Source organism: Aquarana catesbeiana, linkage group LG08 (genome assembly GCF_042186555.1).
Source record: "Aquarana catesbeiana isolate 2022-GZ linkage group LG08, ASM4218655v1, whole genome shotgun sequence".
NCBI classification, from domain to species: Eukaryota; Metazoa; Chordata; class Amphibia; order Anura; family Ranidae; genus Aquarana; species Aquarana catesbeiana.
In genome coordinates this window covers 7,018,748-7,040,774 of record NC_133331.1, presented here as the reverse complement: position 1 = coordinate 7,040,774, position 22,027 = coordinate 7,018,748, and the positions used below count along the sequence as shown (strand labels likewise).

Here is a 22,027-nt window from a genome sequence, read left to right as displayed (position 1 = left end):
CACTATATCTGGTCTCCCCAGGACTCTGCAGTCACTATATCTGATCTCCCCAGGAGTCTGCATTCACTATATCTGATCTCCCCAGGACTCTGCAGTCACTATATCTGATCTCCCCAGGACTCTGCAGTCACTATATCTGATCTCCCCAGGACTCTGCATTCACTATATCTGATCTCCCCAGGAGCCTGCAGTCACTATATCTGATCTCCCCAGGACTCTGCATTCACTATATCTGATCTCCCCAGGAGCCTGCAGTCACTATATCTGATCTCCCCAGGAGCCTGCAGTCACTATATCTGATCTCCCCAGGACTCTGCAGTCACTATATCTGATCTCCCCAGGACTCTGCATTCACTATATCTGATCTCCCCAGGAGCCTGCAGTCACTATATCTGATCTCCCCAGGACTCTGCATTCACTATATCCGCTCTCCCCAGGAGCCTGCAGTCCCTATATCTGGTCCCCCCAGGAGCCTGCAGTCCCTATATCTGGTCTCCCCAGGAGCCTGCAGTCACTATATCTGCTCTCCCCAGGAGCCTGCAGTCCCTATATCTGCTCTCCCCAGGAGCCTGCAGTCCCTATATCTGCTCTCCCCAGGACTCTGCATTCACTATATCTGATCTCCCCAGGACCCTGCAGTTTCTGGCTAAAGCTTGTAGGAGGAGTTTTCATTCTCCTCTGACTGTCCTATCAGGCTGCAGGACCCCTGACCCTCTGAACAGTGTTGATCGGCCCTGTGCTGATCACATGCACCCATCCCCCCCCCAAAAAAAACACTCTAGCAATACACACCAAACTGAGCATGTGCAAAGCGACTCCTAGGGCTCTGTGCTATCAGCAGGTATATATTGGGACAGATGAAAAAGGGGAGGATCAGAGAAGACAGGATCAAACAGCCTTTTTACACAATGCAGAAGATTAACCCCTTAGGTTCCACAGCGAGTATAACCAGCGTGCTTTACTGCATATACAGACTGATTTTACTGTTGTGGGTTTAGTAAAACCTTTTTTTGCCTGAAAATCTGTACTTGATTAACGGCTGTGCAAAGATTGTGTCGCAAAACAAAACTGCAACTACCACCATTTTATTCTCCAGGGCCTCTGCTTTCAGAAAAGATACAATGTTTGAGGGTTCTAAAGGAAGTTTCTATCAAATATGTTGTTGTTAATGTTGGTGAAAAATTATTAAATTAAAAAGTGGTTAAAAAGGAAAAACATTTATGGAATCCAGATGGACATGAAATTGAGACGACTCAACGCCTTTGGTTGCTAATAATTGAGAAATCACATTTTCTTTTTAACGTAACAATGTTTTATCGTATCGTAATGTGATGTACTGTCATTTGTTTTGCATTGTACTACCTTGAAAAAAAAAATGTATGTTTCAATAATTACCAAAAAAATAAGAGATGTAGCAGTTGAAGGGTCTGATAAGCTCTCTATAGGTGGAACATTGACGGGACCCGGAGTTGGGCTTTAGCTTGGCGGACATACAAATCTAAAATGTCACATTTATCCAATTATCTGCAAACGCCGATATAATAATAAATGAAGGAAAAACTGTCAGCCTTCGGCCAACTCCCTGTCAGCATCTAATGATCCTCAGTGAGAGCGTGGGGGGTCGGGAGATTCAAAGGGTTCTCTTCTAAGAGATGAGCGCAGATTGTGGGAAGGGGGTCTGACTCTGCCGAAGACAAAGAGACTAATTGGTAATAATGGAACAAAACGCACATTAATGATTATTTCATCTGTTTGTGAAGAAAGCCGGAAAACGAATTGTTAATGACACTTAAATACAAGTTTGGTGAGCGCCGGCAATCAGAAAGGAGGGAAGCGTGAAAAGTCAATGAACCGGCATGTCTCCACCACAATGTCCCCGGAGACGAGGCTTTCCAATGATTGGGACAAATCGGGGAATCCCATGGAAGATTTCTTTATACATTGTAACTTGTCATTCCATCGATGGTTTGGGCCGGGTTGGTCTGTTCCTGCGTCTCTCAACCTTTTGTTTGTCACGGCATCCTGTCAAAGTGTGCAAATTTTCGAGGAACCCCAGCCCAAGGTGGGGGTCCTTCCATCACATGAAAGTCCTCAGTCCCTCCGCCTTCATATAAGGGTCCTTAACACCCCTTCACATCAGAGTACTCGTGTCCCCCCCCCCGTGTGTTCTCATCCTCCCGCCCTCAGACCCTTCTTTTAAGTCCTTATTAAACCTCCCCTTCACATAAGAATTCTCGTTTCCACATCACAGTACTTGTCTCCCCCCCGCCTTCACATGAGAGTACTCATCCGCCCCCCCCCCCCCACATCAGAGTACTCATCCGCCCCCCCCCCGCCTTCACATCAGAGTACTCGTCGCGGCCCGCCCCTCCCACCCCCGCCTTCACATCAGAGTACTCGTCTCCCCAGCCACCTTCACATCAGAGTACTCATCTCCCCCCCCCGCCTTCACATCAGAGTACTCGTCTCCCCAGCCACCTTCACATCAGAGTACTCATCTCCCCCCCCCGCCTTCACATCAGAGTACTCGTCTTCCCCCCCCGCCTTCCACATCAGAGTACTCGTCTCCCCCCGCCTTCCACATCAGAGTACTCGTCTCCCCCCGCCTTCCACATCAGAGTACTCGTCTCCCCCCGCCTTCCACATCAGAGTACTCGTCTCCCCCCGCCTTCCACATTAGAGTACTCGTCTCCCCAGCCACCTTCACATCAGAGTACTCGTCTCCCCCCGCCTTCCACATTAGAGTACTCGTCTCCCCAGCCACCTTCACATCAGAGTACTCGTCTTACCCCCACTTTCCACATCAGAGTACTTGTCTCCCCCCCCGCCTTCACATCAGAGTACTCGTCTCCCCCCCCTCCAATGCCTTGTCATCCCCCCACCTTCACTTTAGAATCCTCAGACCTATATCAGAGTCCTTTATTGTTTTTTTTAAATCAAAGTCCTCATTCACCCTTAACCCCTCCTCCAAACACACACACCAGAGTACTCGTCCCTCTTATCCCAGTCATCACATCGATGTCCTCAATCGCCCCGATCCATATCAGAGTCCTCAGTCCCCTCATTTAATTCAAAGTTCTCATCCCTCCCCCGGTGTCTTCTCATCCCCTCTGCCTTTGTATCAGAGTCCTCAGACCCTTCTTTTAAGCCCTCATTCCCAGGAGGACAATCCCAGGAGGTACCCCGGAGGACAATCCCAGGACGACAATCCCAGGAGGTACCCCAGAGGACAATCCCAGAAGGACAATCCCAGGAGGTACCCCGGAGGACAATCCCAGGAGGTACCCCGGAGGACAATCCCAGAGGACAATCCCAGGAGGTACCCCGGAGGACAATCCCAGGAGGTACCCCGGAGGACAATCCCAGGACGACAATCCCAGGAGGTACCCCGGAGGACAATCCCTGGAGGACAATCCCAGGAGGTACCCTGGATGACAAGAGTTGGTCTATACAGCGTATGATGTGATCATAGTCTAAAAGTCAGCCAAAAAAGGGTTTATTTTTTTTTTTGTTTTTTTCTTTTTAAGGTGATGATAGCGGTCTCCCTATCCTTGAAGGAAGATAGATTAGTGGATAGAAAATACTTGCACGCTTCACTGAGCCGAGCTTACACGGTAACAGTAGGGCAGCAACAAGTAACAGGAGGTGGCTGTCTGCACTCCAAGCTTCAAAATACACTCTGCATTTCATAGCTGCACTGATATTTATGGTCATCATCCTTCTCCAATCAGAGACATTCATCATCTTCAGGGGGGATCTTTGGCAGTTTCAAAGGGTGGCTTACCTTTCTTTTTGCTGAACTGGATTAACCCCTTCAATACCGGGCACTTTCATCACCCCCTTCCTGCCCAGGACAATTTTCAGCTTTCAGCGCGGTCACACTTTCAATGACAATTACGCGGTCATACAACACTGTACCCATATGACATTTTGATCATTTTTCTCACACAAATAAAGCTTTCTTTTGGTGGTAGTCAATCGCCACTGGGGTTTTTTTACTTTTTGCTAAACAAAAGACCAAAACGAAGAAAGTTTTTTTTCAAATTTTCGGTTATAGAATTTTGCAAATAAGTAATTTCTCCTCTTCACTGATGAGGCTCCACTGATGGACACTGATGTGCGCTGATGAGGCTGCACTAACTGGCACCAATGAGGCTTCACTCATGTGCGATAATGGGCTCTGATGTGCGCTGATGAGGCTGCACTGATGGGCACCGACTGCCACTGATGGAGCTGCCCTGATTATCAGTGTAAATGTGTGCTGTTGCAGGATTGCCGGTTATGTGCACTGATGAGGCTCCACTGAGGGGCACGGATGAGGCTCCACTGAGGGGCACGGATGAGGCTCCACTGAGGGGCACGGATGAGGCTCCACTGAGGGGCACGGATGAGGCTCCACTGAGGGGCACTGATGAGGCTCCACTGAGGGGCACGGATGAGGCTCCACTGAGGGGCACGGATGAGGCTCCACTGAGGGGCACGGATGAGGCTCCACTGAGGGGCACTGATGAGGCTCCACTGAGGGGCACGGATGAGGCTCCACTGAGGGGCACGGATGAGGCTCCACTGAGGGGCACGGATGAGGCTCCACTGAGGGGCACGGATGAGGCTCCACTGAGGGGCACGGATGAGGCTCCACTGAGGGGCACGGATGAGGCTCCACTGAGGGGCACGGATGAGGCTCCACTGAGGGGCACGGATGAGGCTCCACTGAGGGGCACGGTTGAGGCTCCACTGAGGGGCACTGATAAGGCTCCACTGAGGGGCATGGATGAGGCTGCAAAAACTGGCACTGATGGAGCTGCCCTGATTATCAGTATAAATGTGTGCTGTTACAGGATTGTCGGTTATGTGCACTGATAAGGCTTCACTGATGGGCACTGTGACAGACCTAGCCGGGAGAGAGGCTTTTGGAGAGGACTGAATGCAAGCCTCTTGCCTTTTGATTATGGGCCCTGGATTTTCAAGGGAACAATACTCTTTGTGAGGTGAATGAGAAATCCAGTCTGATCTGTACTGGTCATACTCAATCTTGTATATATGTATATATTGTCTCATTCTGTTGTGGACTCTTTGCTGTGATCATTTGGGATGTGTATCTCTATGGAGGGAGGGGGGATTCCTCCAGCAGCCCCCCTGCTGATAAGACTGTTTACTGAGGAGAAGTTTGAACACACCTGACCTGTATGTCTATTGTCATTGGACAGTTTAACCCGCCCTCTTTTCCAAGGGTGGGGGGAAGAGTCTCTGAGTTATTTTATCTGTTGTGTCCATGTGTGATAATAAAACAGTCCATGTTAGCAGTGAAACAAGTGTCTCCTTGTTTTGTGCTTGGGAGCATTTGGAATATCTGATATCTGTATCCAGACTGGGAGGAAGTGGTATACTGACGGAAACACTCAAGTGGAGTGTGGGACGCTCCGTGACAGGCACTGATAGAGCTGCTCTGATTATCAGTATAAATGTGTGCTGTCACAGGATTGCCGGTTATGTCCACTGATGATACTGCACTGATGATCAGTGCAAATGTGTGCTGTTACAGGATTGCTGGTTATGTGCACTGATGAGGCTGCACTGACGGGCACTGATGGGCACTGATGATACTGCACTGATTATCAGTGTAAATGTGTGCTGTGACAGGACTGCCGGTTATCAGCTCTCCTTTTCTCACATGACAGCTCTAAGGATTGGAAATGCCGATAACCGACATTTGTTTACATGTAATCAACTGAGATCAGCTTTATCCAAGGAGGACACAACGATCACAGAGCGCACCTGATGCTTGTGTGATTGGGCTCATCGATTTTCCCATAAGCCTGCACTAAGATACAAGTCAGATTTTGGGCATCTCCTGCAACAAAAATTTAATTTTTGGTGAGATACTCCTAAAGGGAAAAATCGCATCTATAGGGATGCAGACCTTGCCACTTTCCTCATTGGAGCCCTGCAAGCACAGCATCTGACTGATAATTATAAAGCCATTAACTCTGCACATGGACACAGAGAAAAAAAAACAGCTCTTTCTTCAGAATAACAAAATGAAGGAATCTGCTACAAAGTGTCTAACAATCCCGGCAATGTACAGAGATCACCCGGGGGAGGGGCGTTGGGTTCCTCAACAAAAGTGAAGTTACTCTTTAATGACTCCACAGGAATGGTTGCTGGTTCTCTGGAAGGGCGGTGGGAATGTTGGGTGGACAATCTGGATGCAAATGTCACTGATTTCATCATCAGACTGCCAAATGACAATCACCATCTTCTGCGTAATTTCGCTCGGTTTGTATTTCCAGGAAGATCCAGCGAGGTGCAAAAGTCAAACTAATTTTGATGATTTACGAAGAAAAATTTCATTGACTTCCGAGTATTGTGTCAACATTGTCCAACAGAAAGATCGCTGGGGGGGGGGGGGGTTAGGATTAGAAGGAAAGTTCATATTTTTCCTTTGCAATTTAAAAAAAATTTCCAAAACTTTTTTTTTTTTGCCGTTCTTCAGTTTCTCATAACCACTTGAAGATCGGACATTTTCTGGCACTTTTTGCTTACATGTAAAAAGCAATTTTGTATTTATTTATCTTTCTTTTGCTAGAAAATTAGAACCCCCAAACATTATATGTTTTTTTTTTTTTAAAGCAGAGACCCTAGAGAATAAATTGGCGGGTTTTGCAAATTTTTTTTTTTTTTTTATAATGGTCACATGGTATTTGCACTGCGTTTTTTTTTTTTTTTTTTTAAACGCAGTTTTTGGGAAATTTTAATGCAAAAAAAAAAAATAAATAAAAACACACACATTATGTAAAATATAAAAGATGATGTCACACTAAGTAAATAGACACAAAACATGTCACGCTTTAAAAATTGTGCACGCCCGTACAATGGCGACAAACAGCGTAAATTTTACTATCCATAAGCGACGCTTTAAAAGCCTTTACAGCAGGGGGGTCTCAAACTGGCGGCCCCTCCAGCTGTTGCGAAACTACAAGTCCCATAAGATATATTTATATTATATATTAATATATACATATTTTGTTGATCCGGGTGGACGTCACATGACGTGGGGCCGCCCTGCAGCGTGATCCAGCAGATGGACAGTTGTAAACAATGGATGGCTTCCTTTCATGCCATCCATTGTATACAATTGTGTTGCTAGCTGTGATTGGTCACAGTGATCACATGATACAGACAGGGGGCCAATCACACTAAAGCACACTGAAGGAATGTGTTTCATTCAGTAAAAAAAAACCAGTTGCTTATACCAGTGTTTATCAACTCCAGTCCTCAAGGCGCCCCCAACAGGTCATGTTTTCAAGATTTCCCTTCGATGAAATGGCTGTGGTAATTACTAAGGCAGTGAAACTGATCAAATCACCTGTGCAAAATAATGGGAAGCCTGAAAACATGACCTGTTGGGGCGCCTTGAGGACTGGAGTTGATAAACACTGGCTTATACCAATGAAATTCACTGGTATAAAATAAACAAACAATTTCAATGTAAAAAAAAAAAAAAAAGTGTAAAAAAAAAATAAATAAAAAAAAACACACCAAAAAAAAAAAAAAAAGACAGACTTGCCAATTTCCTACTACGAATTCCTCAGCAGGTTAAGGATTGCTGTGTGGATGGGCCCCATCTGTATATACACAGAGTAGCTTACTGAAACACAGGAGATTATTACAGAAGATCTAATCATGAAGGGAGACCATCGATAAGAACTTTGCTGCGGCTCCCGAGGGTCGTACATTTCCTGGAAACAATCGGTGAACACCACAAACCTTGTGAGTTCTCTTCTTCTCCCGCTTCCCCGTCCTCCATGATGAGCCGCCCGTCCGATGTGACTCTGAAGTCATGGCTCTGCTTTGTGGCTGTTGTACAAAAGATGAAAAGACAGATTTTCCACATATTGTACACACAGCGCCCCATATTGTACACACAGCCCCCCATATTGTACACACAGCACCCCATATTGTACACACAGCCCCCCATATTGTACACACAGCGCCCCATATTGTACACACAACACCCCATATTGTACACACAGCCCCCCATATTGTACACACAGCGCCCCATATTGTACACACAGCCCCCCATATTGTACACACAGCCCCCCATATTGTACACACAGCCCCCCATATTGTACACACAGCGCCCCATATTGTACACACAGCCCCCCATATTGTACACACAACACCCCATATTGTACACACAGCGCCCCATATTGTACACACAGCCCCCCATATTGTACACACAACACCCCATATTGTACACACAGCGCCCCATATTGTACACACAACACCCCATATTGTACACAGCACCCCATATTGTACACACAACACCCCATATTGTACACAGCGCCCCATATTGTACACACAGCCCCCCATATTGTACACACAGCCCCCCATATTGTACACAGCACCCCATATTGTACACACATCACCCCATATTGTACACACAGCACCCCATATTGTACACACAGCACCCCATATTGTACACACAGCACCCCATATTGTACACACAGCACCCCATATTGTACACACAGCACCTCATGTTGTACACACAGCACCCCATGTTGTACACACAGCACCCCATGTTGTACACACAGCGCCCCATATTGTACACACAGCGCCCCATATTGTACACACAGCGTCCCATATTGTACACACAGCGTCCCATATTGTACACACAGCGTCCCATATTGTACACACAGCGCCCCATATTGTACACACAGCGTCCCATATTGTACACACAGCGCCCCATATTGTACACACAGCACCCCATATTGTACACACAGCCCCCATATTGTACACACAGCCCCCATATTGTACACACAGCACCCCATATTGTACACACAGCCCCCATATTGTACACACAGCCCCCATATTGTACACACAGCCCCCATATTGTACACACAGCCCCCATATTATACACACAGCTCCCCATATTATACACACAGCACCCCATATTATACACACAGCCCCCCATATTGTACACACAGCGCCCCATATTGTACACACAGCACCCCATATTGTACACAGCACCCCATATTGTACACACAGCCCCCCATATTATACACACAGCCCCCCATATTGTACACACAGCACCCCATATTGTACACACAGCCCCCCATATTGTACAGCACCCCATATTGTACACACAGCCCCCATATTGTACACACAGCACCCCATATTGTACACACAGCCCCCCATATTGTACACACAGCACCTCATATTGTACACACAGCACCCCATATTGTACACACAGCACCCCATATTGTACACACAGCCCCCATATTGTACACACAGCCCCCCATATTGTACACACATCACCTCATATTGTACACACAGCCCCCCATATTGTACACACATCACCTCATATTGTACACACAGCACCCCATATTGTACACACAGCACCTCATATTGTACACACAGCACCCCATATTGTACACACAGCACCCCATATTGTACACACAGCCCCCCATATTGTACACACATCACCTCATATTGTACACACAGCACCCCATATTGTACACACAGCACCTCATATTGTACACACAGCACCCCATATTGTACACACAGCACCCCATATTGTACACACAGCCCCCATATTGTACACACAGCCCCCATATTGTACACACAGCCCCCCATATTGTACACACATCACCTCATATTGTACACACAGCCCCCCATATTGTACACACAGCACCCCATATTATACACACAGCCCCCCATATTGTACACACAGCACCTCATATTGTACACACAGCACCCCATATTGTACACACAGCACCCCATATTGTACACACAGCACCCCATATTGTACACACAGCTCCCCATATTATACACACAGCACCCCATATTGTACACACAGCCCCCCATATTGTACACACAGCACCTCATATTGTACACACATCACCTCATATTGTACACACAGCCCCCCATATTGTACACACAGCACCTCATATTGTACACACAGCACCCCATATTGTACACACAGCTCCCCATATTATACACACAGCACCCCATATTGTACACACAGCCCCCCATATTGTACACACAGCACCTCATATTGTACACACAGCCCCTCATATTATACACACATCACCCCATATTGTACACACAGCACCCCATATTGTACACACAGCCCCCCATATTGTACACACATCACCCCATATTGTACACACAGCTCCCCATATTGTACACACAGCCCCCCATATTGTACACACAGCCCCCCATATTGTACACACAGCCCCCCATATTGTACACACAGCACCCCATATTGTACACACAGGACCCCATATTGTACACACAGCACCCCATATATTGTACACACAGCACCTCATATTGTACACACAGCCCCTCATATTATACACACATCACCTCATATTGTACACACAGCACCCCATATTGTACACACAGCACCCCATATTGTACACACAGCCCCCCATATTGTACACACAGCCCCCATATTGTACACACAACACCCCATATTGTACACACAGCCCCTCATATTATACACACATCACCTCATATTGTACACACAGCACCCCATATTGTACACACAGCACCCCATATTGTACACACAGCCCCCCATATTGTACACACAGCCCCCATATTGTACACACAGCCCCCATATTGTACACACAGCACCCCATATTGTACACACAGCACCCCATATTGTACACACAGCCCCCCATATTGTACACACAGCACCCCATATTGTACACACAGCACCTCATATTGTACACACAGCCCCCATATTGTACACACAGCACCTCATATTGTACACACAGCACCCCATATTGTACACACAGCCCCCCATATTGTACACACAGCACCTCATATTGTACACACAGCACCTCATATTGTACACACAGCACCTCATATTGTACACACAGCACCCCATATTGTACACACAGCCCCTCATATTGTACACACAGCACCTCATATTGTACACACAGCACCCCATATTGTACACACAGCCCCCCATATTGTACACACAGCACCCCATATTGTACACACAGCACCTCATATTGTACACACAGCCCCCATATTGTACACACAGCACCTCATATTGTACACACAGCCCCCATATTGTACACACAGCACCTCATATTGTACACACAGCACCCCATATTGTACACACAGCCCCTCATATTGTACACACAGCACCCCATATTGTACACACAGCCCCCCATATTGTACACACAGCACCTCATATTGTACACACAGCACCCCATATTGTACACACAGCCCCCCATATTGTACACACAGCACCTCATATTGTACACACAGCCCCCCATATTGTACACACAGCACCTCATATTGACAGAAAAACACAGAATTGTTGACATTTTTGCAGATTTATTAAAAAAAGAAAAACTGAAATATCACATGGTCCTAAGTATTCAGACCCTTTGCTCAGTATTTAGTAGAAGCCCCTTTTGATGAGTCTTTTTGGGAAAGATGCAACAAGTTTTTCACACCTGGATTTGGGGATCCTCTGCCATTCCTCCTTGCAGATCCTCTCCAGTTCTGTCAGGGGGGATGGTAAACGTTGGTGGACGGCCATTTTTAGGTCTCTCCAGAGATGATCAATTGGGTTTAACCCTTTCATGACTAAGCCTATTTTTGAAATTTGGTGTTTACAAGTTAAAATCCGTATTTTTTGCTAGAAAATTACTTAGAGTTCCCAAACATTATATATATTTTTTTAGCAGAGAATCTAGAGAATAAAATGGAGATTGTTGCAATATTTTATATCACACGGTATTTGTGCAGCGGTGTTTTAAACGCAAATTTTTGGAAAAGGGACACTTTCATGAATTTTAAAAAATCCAAACAGTAAAGTTACCCCAATTTTTTTGTACAATGTGAAAGATGATGTTACGCCGAGTAAATAGATACCAAATACGTCACCCTTTATAATTGCACGCACTCGTGGAATGGCGTCAAACTACGGTACCTATGAATTTCCATAGGCGACGCTTTAAATTTTTTTGGGGGGTTACCAGGTTAGAGTTACAGAGGAGGTCTAGGGCTAGAATTATTGCTCTTGCTCTGACGATCGCGGCGATATCTCACATGTGTGATTTGAACACCGTTTACATATGCGGGCGCGACTTCCGTATGCGTTTTCTTCGCTGTGCGAGCTCGCGGGGACGGGGGCGCTTTAAAATTTTTTTTTTTTTTCATTTGTTTTATTTATTTTATACTTATAAATTGTGTTTAAAAAAAATTTTTTTTTTTTTACTTTTATTGCGGTCACAAGGAATGTAAACATCCCTTGTGACAGTAATAGGTGGTGACAGGTCCTCTTTATGGAGGGATCGGGGGTTCTAAAAGACCCCCGATCCCTCCTTTGCACTTCACAGTATTCAGATCGCCGAAAAAGGCGATTCTGAATACTGTATATTTTTTTAAAACTGGCGCCATTGGCAGCCGAGTAAACGGAAGTGACGTCATTTCCGCGTTTACAATGAGAAGGCTGGAACGAAGCCGCCCACGGCTTCGTTCCAGCCCGCCCCCAGCCACCGAATGCAGCTGATTGGACACCGGGCCTCCCGATCGCACGGGAGGCCCGGTAAGAGTGGCGAGAGGCGGGGATGTCCCCTCCCGCTGCTCCGGTATAACGGCCGAGCGGCTTTTAGCCGCATCGGTTGTTATATCTGGATAGCCGATCGCCCGCTGTAAACAACGGTACCGGGCTGATGCCTGTGGCTGCATATCACCCCGGTATAACCCCGGAAAGCAGAGTACGCACATCTGCGTACGGTCGGCGGGAAGGGTTTAAGTCAGGGCTCTGGCTGGGCCATTCAAGAACAGTCACGGAGTTGTTGTGAAGCCACTCCTTCGTTATTTTAGCTGTGTGCTTAGGATCATTGTCTTGTTGGAAGGTAAACCTTCGGCCCAGTCTGAGGTCCTGAGCACTCTGGAGAAGGTTTTCGTCCAGGATATCCCTGTACTTGGCCGCATTCATCTTTCCCTCGATTGCAACCAGTCGTCCTGTCCCTGCAGCTGAAAAACACTCCCACAGCATAATGCTGCCACCACCATGCTTCACTGTTGGGACTGTATTGGACAGGTGATGAGCAGTGCCTGGTTTTCTCCACACATACCGCTTAGAATTAAGGCCAAAAAGTTCTATCTTGGTCTCATCAGACCAGAGAATCTTATTTCTCACCATCTTGGAGTCCTTCAGGTGTTTTTTTAGCAAACTCCATGCGGGCTTTCATGTGTCTTGCACTGAGGAGAGGCTTCCATCGGCCACTCTGCCATAAAGCCCCGACTGGTGGAGGGCTGCAGTGATGGTTGACTTTCTACAACTTTCTTCCATCTCCCAACTGCATCTCTAGAGCTCAGCACAGTGATCTTTGGGTTCTTCTTTACCTCTCTCACCAAGGCTCTTCTCCCCCGATAGCTCAATTTAGCCGGACGGTCAGCTCTAGGATGGGTTCTGGTCGTCCCAAACGTCTTCTATTTAAGGATTATGGAGGCCACTGTGCTCTCAGGAACCTTAAGTGCAGCAGATATTTTTTTGTAACCTTGGCCAGATCTGTGCCTTGTCACAATTCTGTCTCTGAGCTCTTCAGGCAGTTCCTTTGACCTCATGATTCTCATTTGCTCTGACATGCACTGTGAGCTGTAAGGTCTTATATAGACAGGTGTGTGGCTTTCCTAATCAAGTCCAATCAGTATAATCAAACACAGCTGGACTCAAATGAAGGTGTAGAACCATCTCAAGGATGATCAGAAGAAATGGACAGCACCTGAGTTATATATATGAGTGTCACAGCAAAGGGTCTGAATACTTAGGACCATGTGATATTTCAGTTTTTCTTTTTTTAATAAATCTGCAAAAATGTCAACAATTCTGTGTTTTCCTGTCAATATGAGGTGCTGTGTGTACAATATGGGGTGCTGTGTGTACAATATGAGGGGCTGTGTGTACAATATGGGGTGCTGTGTGTACAATATGGGGTGCTGTGTGTACAATATGGGGTGCTGTGTGTACAATATGGGGTGCTGTGTGTACAATATGGGGTGCTGTGTGTACAATATGGGGTGCTGTGTGTACAATATGGGGTGCTGTGTGTACAATATGGGGGGCTGTGTGTACAATATGGGGTGCTGTGTGTACAATATGGGGTGATGTGTGTACAATATGGGGTGCTGTGTGTACAATATGGGGTGCTGTGTATACAATATGGGGTGCTGTGTGTACAATATGAGGTGCTGTGTGTACAATATGGGGTGCTGTGTGTACAATATGGGGTGCTGTGTGTACAATATGGGGTGCTGTGTGTACAATATGGAGTGATGTGTGTACAATATGAGGTGCTGTGTGTACAATATGGGGTGATGTGTGTACAATATGGAGTGATGTGTGTACAATATGGGGTGATGTGTGTACAATATGGAGTGATGTGTGTACAATATGGGGTGCTGTGTGTACAATATGGGGTGCTGTGTGTACAATATGGGGTGCTGTGTGTACAATATGGGGTGCTGTGTGTACAATATGAGGTGTTGTGTGTACAATATGGGGTGCTGTGTGTACAATATGAGGTGTTGTGTGTACAATATGGGGGGCTGTGTGTACAATATGGGGTGCTGTGTGTACAATATGGGGTGCTGTGTGTACAATATGGGGTGCTGTGTGTACAATATGGGGTGCTGTGTGTACAATATGGGGTGCTGTGTGTACAATATGGGGTGCTGTGTGTACAATATGGGGTGCTGTGTGTACAATATGGGGTGCTGTGTGTACAATATGGAGTGCTGTGTATACAATATGGGGTGCTGTGTGTACAATATGGGGTGCTGTGTGTACAATATGGGGGGGGCTGTGTGTACATTGAGGAAAAAAATGAACTTAAATGATTTTAGCAAATGGCTGCAATATAACAAAGAGTTAAAAATTTAAAGGGGTCTGAATACTTTCCGTCCCCACTGTGTAATATATATATATATATATATATATATATATATATATATATATATATATATATATATATATATATATATATATATATATATATACATACATATACATACACATACACACACATACACACACATTATATATAACTTTTAAAGGTTTTATTTCAGAATTTTTTTGGGGGCATTTTTATAACAGACAACAAAACCGTCTGCCATACAGGGCAGCAAAGCCTTTATCAAGATCAATATGTATGGGAGGGGGGAGGGGGGAGGGAATGCGGCACAAAATACCGGCAATAGCCACAGCGGCCAAATACATCACCTGTATACCAAAATAATAAGGATGTATAATAATATAAGAATGAGATCATATATTTTAGAGCTGCACGATTAATCATTTAGAATCGATATCGCAATCTTTTTTTCTTCCCAATCTTCAGCGAATAAGTAGAAACAACAGTATCTTTTCGTTCTTTTATCAAAAGGAAAGAACTCCGGCGTGTAAATGAGGGAAGTTTAGCCACTTCAAAGTAAAAATCATTTTCTACTAGAAAATTACTTGGAGCACCCAAAACATGATTTTTTTTTTTTTTTTAGCAGAGACCCTAGAGAATAAAACAGTAGTTGTTGCAATATTTTATGTCACACCATATTTGCGCAGCGGTTTTTCAAACGCAATTTTTTTTTAAAAATACACTTTAATTCATTTAAAAGAAAAAACAAAACAGTAAAGTTAGCCCAATATTTTTTGTATAATGTGAAAGAAGATGTTACACCGCGAGAAAATTATTCTCATTTTAGCCAGAATCGTGCAGCTCTAATATATATACCCATCTCTCTCTAGATCCCTCCATCTCAAGCTCTCCATCTAGATCAGTGTTTCTCAACTCCAGTCCTCAAGGCACACCAACAGGTCATGTTTTCAGGATTTCACTCAGATGAAACGGCTGTGGTAATTACTAAGGCAGTGAAACTGATCAAATCACCTGTGCAAAATAATGGAAATCCTGAAAACATGACCTGTTGGTGCGCCTTGAGGACTGGAGTTGAGAAACACTGGTCTAGATCCCTCCATCTCAAGCTCTCCATCTAGATCCCTCCATCTCAAGCTCTCCATCTAGATCCCTCCATCTCAAGCTCTCCATCTAGATCCCTCCATCTCAAGCTCTCCATCTAGATCCCTCCATCTCAAGCTCTCCATCTAGATCCCTCCATCTCAAGCTCTCCATCTAGATCCCTCCATCTCGATCCCTCCATCTAGAGCTCTCCATCTAGATTCCTCCAGTTCGAGCTCTCCATCTAGATCCCTCCATCTCAAGCTCTCCATCTAGATCCCTCCAGTTCGAGCTCTCCATCTAGATCCCCCCCATCTCTCCATCTAGAGCTCTCCATCTAGATCCCTCCATCTAGATCCCTCCATCTCTCCATCTAGAGCTCTCCATCTAGATCCCTCCATCTCAAGCTCTCCATCTAGATCCCTCTATTTCTCCATTTAGAGCTCTCCATCTAGAGCTCTCCATCTAGGTCCCTCCATATCTCCATCTAGAGCTCTCCATCTAGAGCTCTCCATCTAGGTCCCTCCATATCTCCATCTAGAGCTCTCCATCTAGATCCCTCAATCTACAGCTCTCCATCTAGAGCTCTCCATCTAGATCCCTCTATTTCTCCATCTAGAGCTCTCCATCTAGGAAGTTATAGGAAGTACCGTCTCCTGGGCTGCCATTGGACAGCTGTTCTGTCTATCATAGGAGGTGGGACTTTGTATTAAAGAGGCCACCAAGTAAACAGGAGATTCTCCTTTATGTAAACTCATCCCGCCCCCCTTCCCCCTCCCTGTCCTCTCCGAGGCTGCAGATGGGCATAGATGAGGCTGCACTGATGCCAATGGTGAGGCTGCATTCCTGGCAATGGTGGGGCTGCAGATGGGCCCTGACCGTTATTTTGCGTCACAGTTCTTTATTTAAAAATTAAATTTTTTTTTTCCTGAAACTACCCTCTTATGCCCCGTACACACGGTCGGACATTGATCGGACATTCCGACAACAAAATCCATGGATCTTTTCCGACGGATGTTGGCTCAAACTTGTCTTGCATACACACGGGTCACACAAAGTTGTCGGAAAATCCGATCGTTCTGAACGCGGTGACGTAAAACACGTACGTCGGGACTATAAATGGGGCAGTGGCCAATAGCTTTCATCTCTTTATTTATTCTGAGCATGCGTGGCACTTTGTCCGTCGAATTTGTGTACACACGATCAGAAATTCCGACAACGGATTTTGTTGTCGGAAAATTTTATATCCTGCTCTCCAACGTTGTGTGTCGGAAAATCCGATGGAAAATGTGTGATGGAGCCCACACACGGTCGGAATTTCCGACAACAAGGTCCTATCACACATTTTCCGTCAGAAAATCCGACCGTGTGTACGGGGCATAAGAGTGAAGGTGCGTGTTCCACGCCGATAAATACGGTATATCCAAATAACACGCCCCGAGCTCATCCTTAGACTCTTCACCACACACAGCCACAAAACGCAAGAGAAATCTTGTTGGGCGGTGGATTCATTTGCATTTAATTTTGATGGTTCAAAGAATGTCAGGCAAAATGGTCGGCCCTGACGCACGTTTACTTCATCATATCTGGCCCTCTTTGAAAAAAAAGTTTGGACACCCCCTGATGTAATGCAACCGCCATGCTGAAAATACACGGCTCTCCCCTGCAGCGTGTGTCCTGAGTGTCAACAGTTACATCCCCCTACCTCCTTCCAATTAAACACTGAACTGCAGCGATTATCCCGCCCCGTGGCGACATTATTCACAGCTCAAACGCACAAAGCACTGAACGACTCTCATTCAGGTTTAATCAATCGGATTGCGTTGTGGGTGTTTGTAAAATATAAAAATGCTTGACTTCAGCACACACAATAGTTGGGTTAGAAAGAGGTTGTTTCAGCGGCGCTTTACCACTAGTGGGCGCTTCTAACCCCCCGCAATCGGCCGAAGAAAGGGTTAAAAGCGCCCGTGTTGCGGCACTTCCAAATCACTTTTCAGGCTGCCCATTCATTTCAATGGGCGGGGGGGGGGGGGGGGGGGTGTATTTCAGGAGTGGTGTATACAACGCTCCCAAACCGCCCCAAAGATGCAGCTTGCACGACTTTTCCCAACCTCCCGCAAGCGCACCGCCCCCAGTGCGAAAAAAGTCAATGAAACGAATGAGAGGCGGTTTTCAGACGCTATTTCTAAAATGCCTGAAAATCGCTTCATTGTAGAAGGGTTCTAATGACTTTGCTTACTATGTGTCGAGCGTTCAGCCTGAAAAAAAAAAAAAAAATGGCAGACTGACTCACCTAATACTCTCTGCGCGGCGTTGGCATCGAGGAAGTTCAGAGGTTCATCTCCCTCCCCTTCCTTCAGCCAGGCTCTGCTCATCTGCCGCGTCCGCTTCTTCTGCTGCTTCCTCTTCTTCTCATCCTCCTCTTCTGTGTCCGCTAAAATCTCCTCAATGCTACAAATCAAAAAAGAGCGCAGAGCAGAGGCGTTCGTTATTTTTTGTGCGTGCATTATGTACACAAGTCTAGGACAAAAGACTTTTGTTTCAATAAACAAACCGTATTCCTTTAGGGCCCAATCACACCAGAAACTGCACATAACTTCGCATTTTTACCTGCATGTTTACATGCATTTGAAGCGCGCTTGGATGCGTTTTGCGCTGCGTTTGCAGTGCATTTTATTATACGTTTTTTGGACGTGGCTTTCTCGGATTAAACAGATGCCAACCGGCCACACACAATTGACTGCGGCAGGGCGGCCGCTCTGGGCAGAATCACACACCTGTATGCGATTCTGCAGGTCTGGGGCGCAGCGCCGGTGACGCGCTGCTCTCTGTGATTGGACACAGCGGGAGCCAATTAGTGGGTCCGGCGGACACGGAGTCCCCCTGGACCCGCCAATCGTTCGGGAGACAGGCAGGACGACGATCCGTGACAAGGGAAGGCATGGATCCGGTCTTCCTGCTAAGCAGTAACACAAATCTCTCTCCCTTCCCACAGTGAAAAACTCCCCTCCCCCACACACACAAAGTTAGCAAGCACTCCCCTAGGAACACATCGCCCCTGGAGTTACCCCCTTCCTAGCCAGTGTCATTAGTACAGTGACAGTGCATATTTTTTAGCACCGATCACTTTATTAGTGTCACTGGTTCCCACAAAGTGTCAGTTCGTGTACGATATATCCGCCACAATATCGCAGTCCCGCTATAAGACGCTGATCGCTGCAACTAAAACAAACAAAAAAAACAAAAATATATCCCATAGTTTGTAGGCGTTATAAGTTTTGCGCAGACCAATCAATATTATTATTGGATGTGTTTTAAAGCAAAAAAAATAATTAAATATATCCCCTCCCCAAATTGTCGCTCTTTTTTTGTTTAGAGAGCAAACAATAAAAACCGCAGAGGTGATTAAATAACACCAAAAGTTAGCTCTATTTGTGGAGGAAAAAAAAAAAAAGGACATCAATTTTATTTGGGTATAAATATTAGATAGAAAAAAAAAAATTCACAGGCACCACATCCCTTAAAAAGAAAAAAAAATAATAAAAAAAATAAATAAATAAACTGAGAAATATAGATACCAAATGAAAGGGCATTTTAAAGCTGCCGCACACACAGATTGATATCAAACTATTTAAAATTTATTTTAAACTTGTTAAAAGCCAACATTTTCCAGTAGCTTCAGCTCAACGCATTTCACCAGGTTATGGCTTCTTCAGGGAGACATTATTAATGAATATTATTAATGTATGTATTGTATGAATTACTAATAGTTTGTTTTGTGCGTACTCTTTGGACTAATATGTTTTTTGATTTATAATTTCTACATATGAAGTATCTATAAATATTTCCTGAAGAAGCCAAAGCCTGGCGAAACATGTCGAGCTGAAGCTACTGCATCTCACCTGTAAAGATTTTTTTTTTTTGTTTATGAAATTGTTGGATTAAAACATGTTTAAAATAAATTTTGGATACTTTATCAATCTGTGTGTGTGGGGTACCTATAAAAACCCATATCTATATTTCTTGAATACATATTTATTTTTTACATACTTTAACAAATCAGTATCCCTGGTCACCGCCATGCCAGTTATATGATGATCTTGTACTGTATTGGTGACAATAGGTAAAAAATGTTTTTTAAAAAATTGTGAAAATCTAGGAGGGATCCCTCAGGTATGGTGTATACATAGTTGGTCCAAGCTGGAACAACGCAACTATGTAAAAATATCTATACCTGAAACAAATGTATAAATATCTAATATCTATACCTGGAACAATGTAACAATGAAAAAAAATAAACCATTCCTGGATTTTTCTTCTTTAAACAAATGCACGTTTTTGCCGTTTGTAGTACGGGAACATTTTTTTCCCCAACAGGTGGAGTTATATTAACAAAGATAATTGCAGAATAATTAGGACATAAAATGAGACAAAGCCTTCCATCTACAAATGTAATCCATCAATACTATGCAATCCCCAATGTGCTCCCTACTGGGACCTCCTGCAAAGTCTGAGCTCCTCTGTGAGTAAATGAGGAACAGATCAGAAGAAGACTCAATGGAAATGCTCAGCTAAAAGAAAGAGCGTCCAACTTTATTCCCATCATGGGAACACAGAAAAGCGGTCTTTGCCTTAATGGGGACATCGTGGCTTTCATGTGTTCCCATAAGATAAAGATGAATTGTTACTTTGTGCCCAGCATGCAGTGTATCCTCTCTGCTGATCAGACATTCACCATTTATATTCTATCTTCAGAAGTACAAGGAGTAGAAGTATATGAGGGTATCACATAAGAAGACGGGTATCTTTATATTCAAACAGGAGTCGGGTGAGGACTGAACAGCCGATCGTGGTGAGAGAACCGGTGAGCCCGGCATAGACAATACTTAGGTAGGGCTCCATGGACTCTGCAGGAAAAGTCGGGATGTGAGAGTCATGTATTGACATATTACAATAAAAAGAACAGAACACCAAAATCATGGCAGAGTTACTTGGAACACAATGACTTTCATTTTATTACAAACCAATCAAATCCACCGCAAAGTAACCAAAAGACGCCTTTTATTAGAAAAGCTACTAAATCATGTTTTATTTTTGCGAGTGTGAAGGGCCGTGCAATGAGGCCGATCTGAGGTGTGAAGGGCCGTGCAATGAGGCCGATCTGAGGTGTGAAGGACCGTGCAATGGGGCTGATCTGAGGTGTGAAGGGCCGTGCAATGAGGACGATCTGAGGTGTGAAGGGCCGTGCAATGGGGCCAATCTGAGGTGTGAAGGCCGTGCAATGAGGCCGATCTGAGGTGTGAAGGGCCGTGCAATGGGGCCAATCTGAGGTGTGAAGGGCCGTGCAATGAGGCCGATCTGAGGTGTGAAGGGCTGTGCAATGAGGCCGATCTGAGGTGTGAAGGGCCGTGCAATGGGGCCGATCTGAGGTGTGAAGGGCCGTGCAATGGGGCCAATCTGAGGTGTGAAGGCCGTGCAATGAGGCCAATCTGAGGTGTGTGAAGGGCCGTGCAATGAGGCCGATCTGAGGTGTGAAGGGGACCGATGTGTGGGGAAAAAAGATGTAAAATGTCATTTGGGTATATAGTGTTGCATGACCGCACAATTACCAGTTAAAGTAGCGCAATGCCGAACAGCAAAAAATGACCAGGTCATAAAGGGGGTAAAATCTTCCGGAGGGGTCAAATGGTTAAAGATTAAATTGGCCTTTGGGAAGACGTTTCATGTTTGAGCTATAAAAACTGAAGCAAGGAGAAGGAGACTCCTGGAAATTGAACCATCAAAAGCATAAAAATCTGTCTATCCCTGCCCCCGCAATAAATCAATCATTGTGATTGGCCGAGGAATAATCATCACCCCGCTTCATCTATAATGGAGAAATCCCTCCTGGGGAGAAAAGATATTAAAGTGGGAAATTGTATGAAGCGGAAATAGAAGTACAAGAAAAGAGGCGGAGCCAACCACAGCGCACCTTTCGGGTCTTGAATTAGGCGCAGGTAGGCGTGTCCTATATCCGCCAACCGCGTATACGCGATCTTCCT

The 22,027-nt window shown here is 45.3% G+C and overlaps 1 protein-coding gene across 8 annotated transcripts in view; it reads right to left on the bottom strand.

The window, feature by feature from the left end:
• Positions 1-22,027, bottom strand: part of LOC141105568 (RRP12-like protein) — a 305,552-nt gene that overhangs the window by 11,978 nt on the left and 271,547 nt on the right. For 6 of the 8 annotated variants that reach the window (XM_073595466.1, XM_073595463.1, XM_073595460.1 and 3 more), the window contains 2 exons: positions 18,280-18,437; positions 7,768-7,857 (listed from right to left, as the gene is read on the bottom strand). The exons of 1 other annotated variant lie outside the window; for it this stretch is intronic. In XM_073595466.1, the coding sequence (XP_073451567.1) occupies positions 7,768-7,857; positions 18,280-18,437 (248 nt within the window). The remainder of the gene's footprint in view (positions 1-7,767; positions 7,858-18,279; positions 18,438-22,027) is intronic. One more of the 8 variants, XM_073595469.1, reaches the window with a different exon arrangement.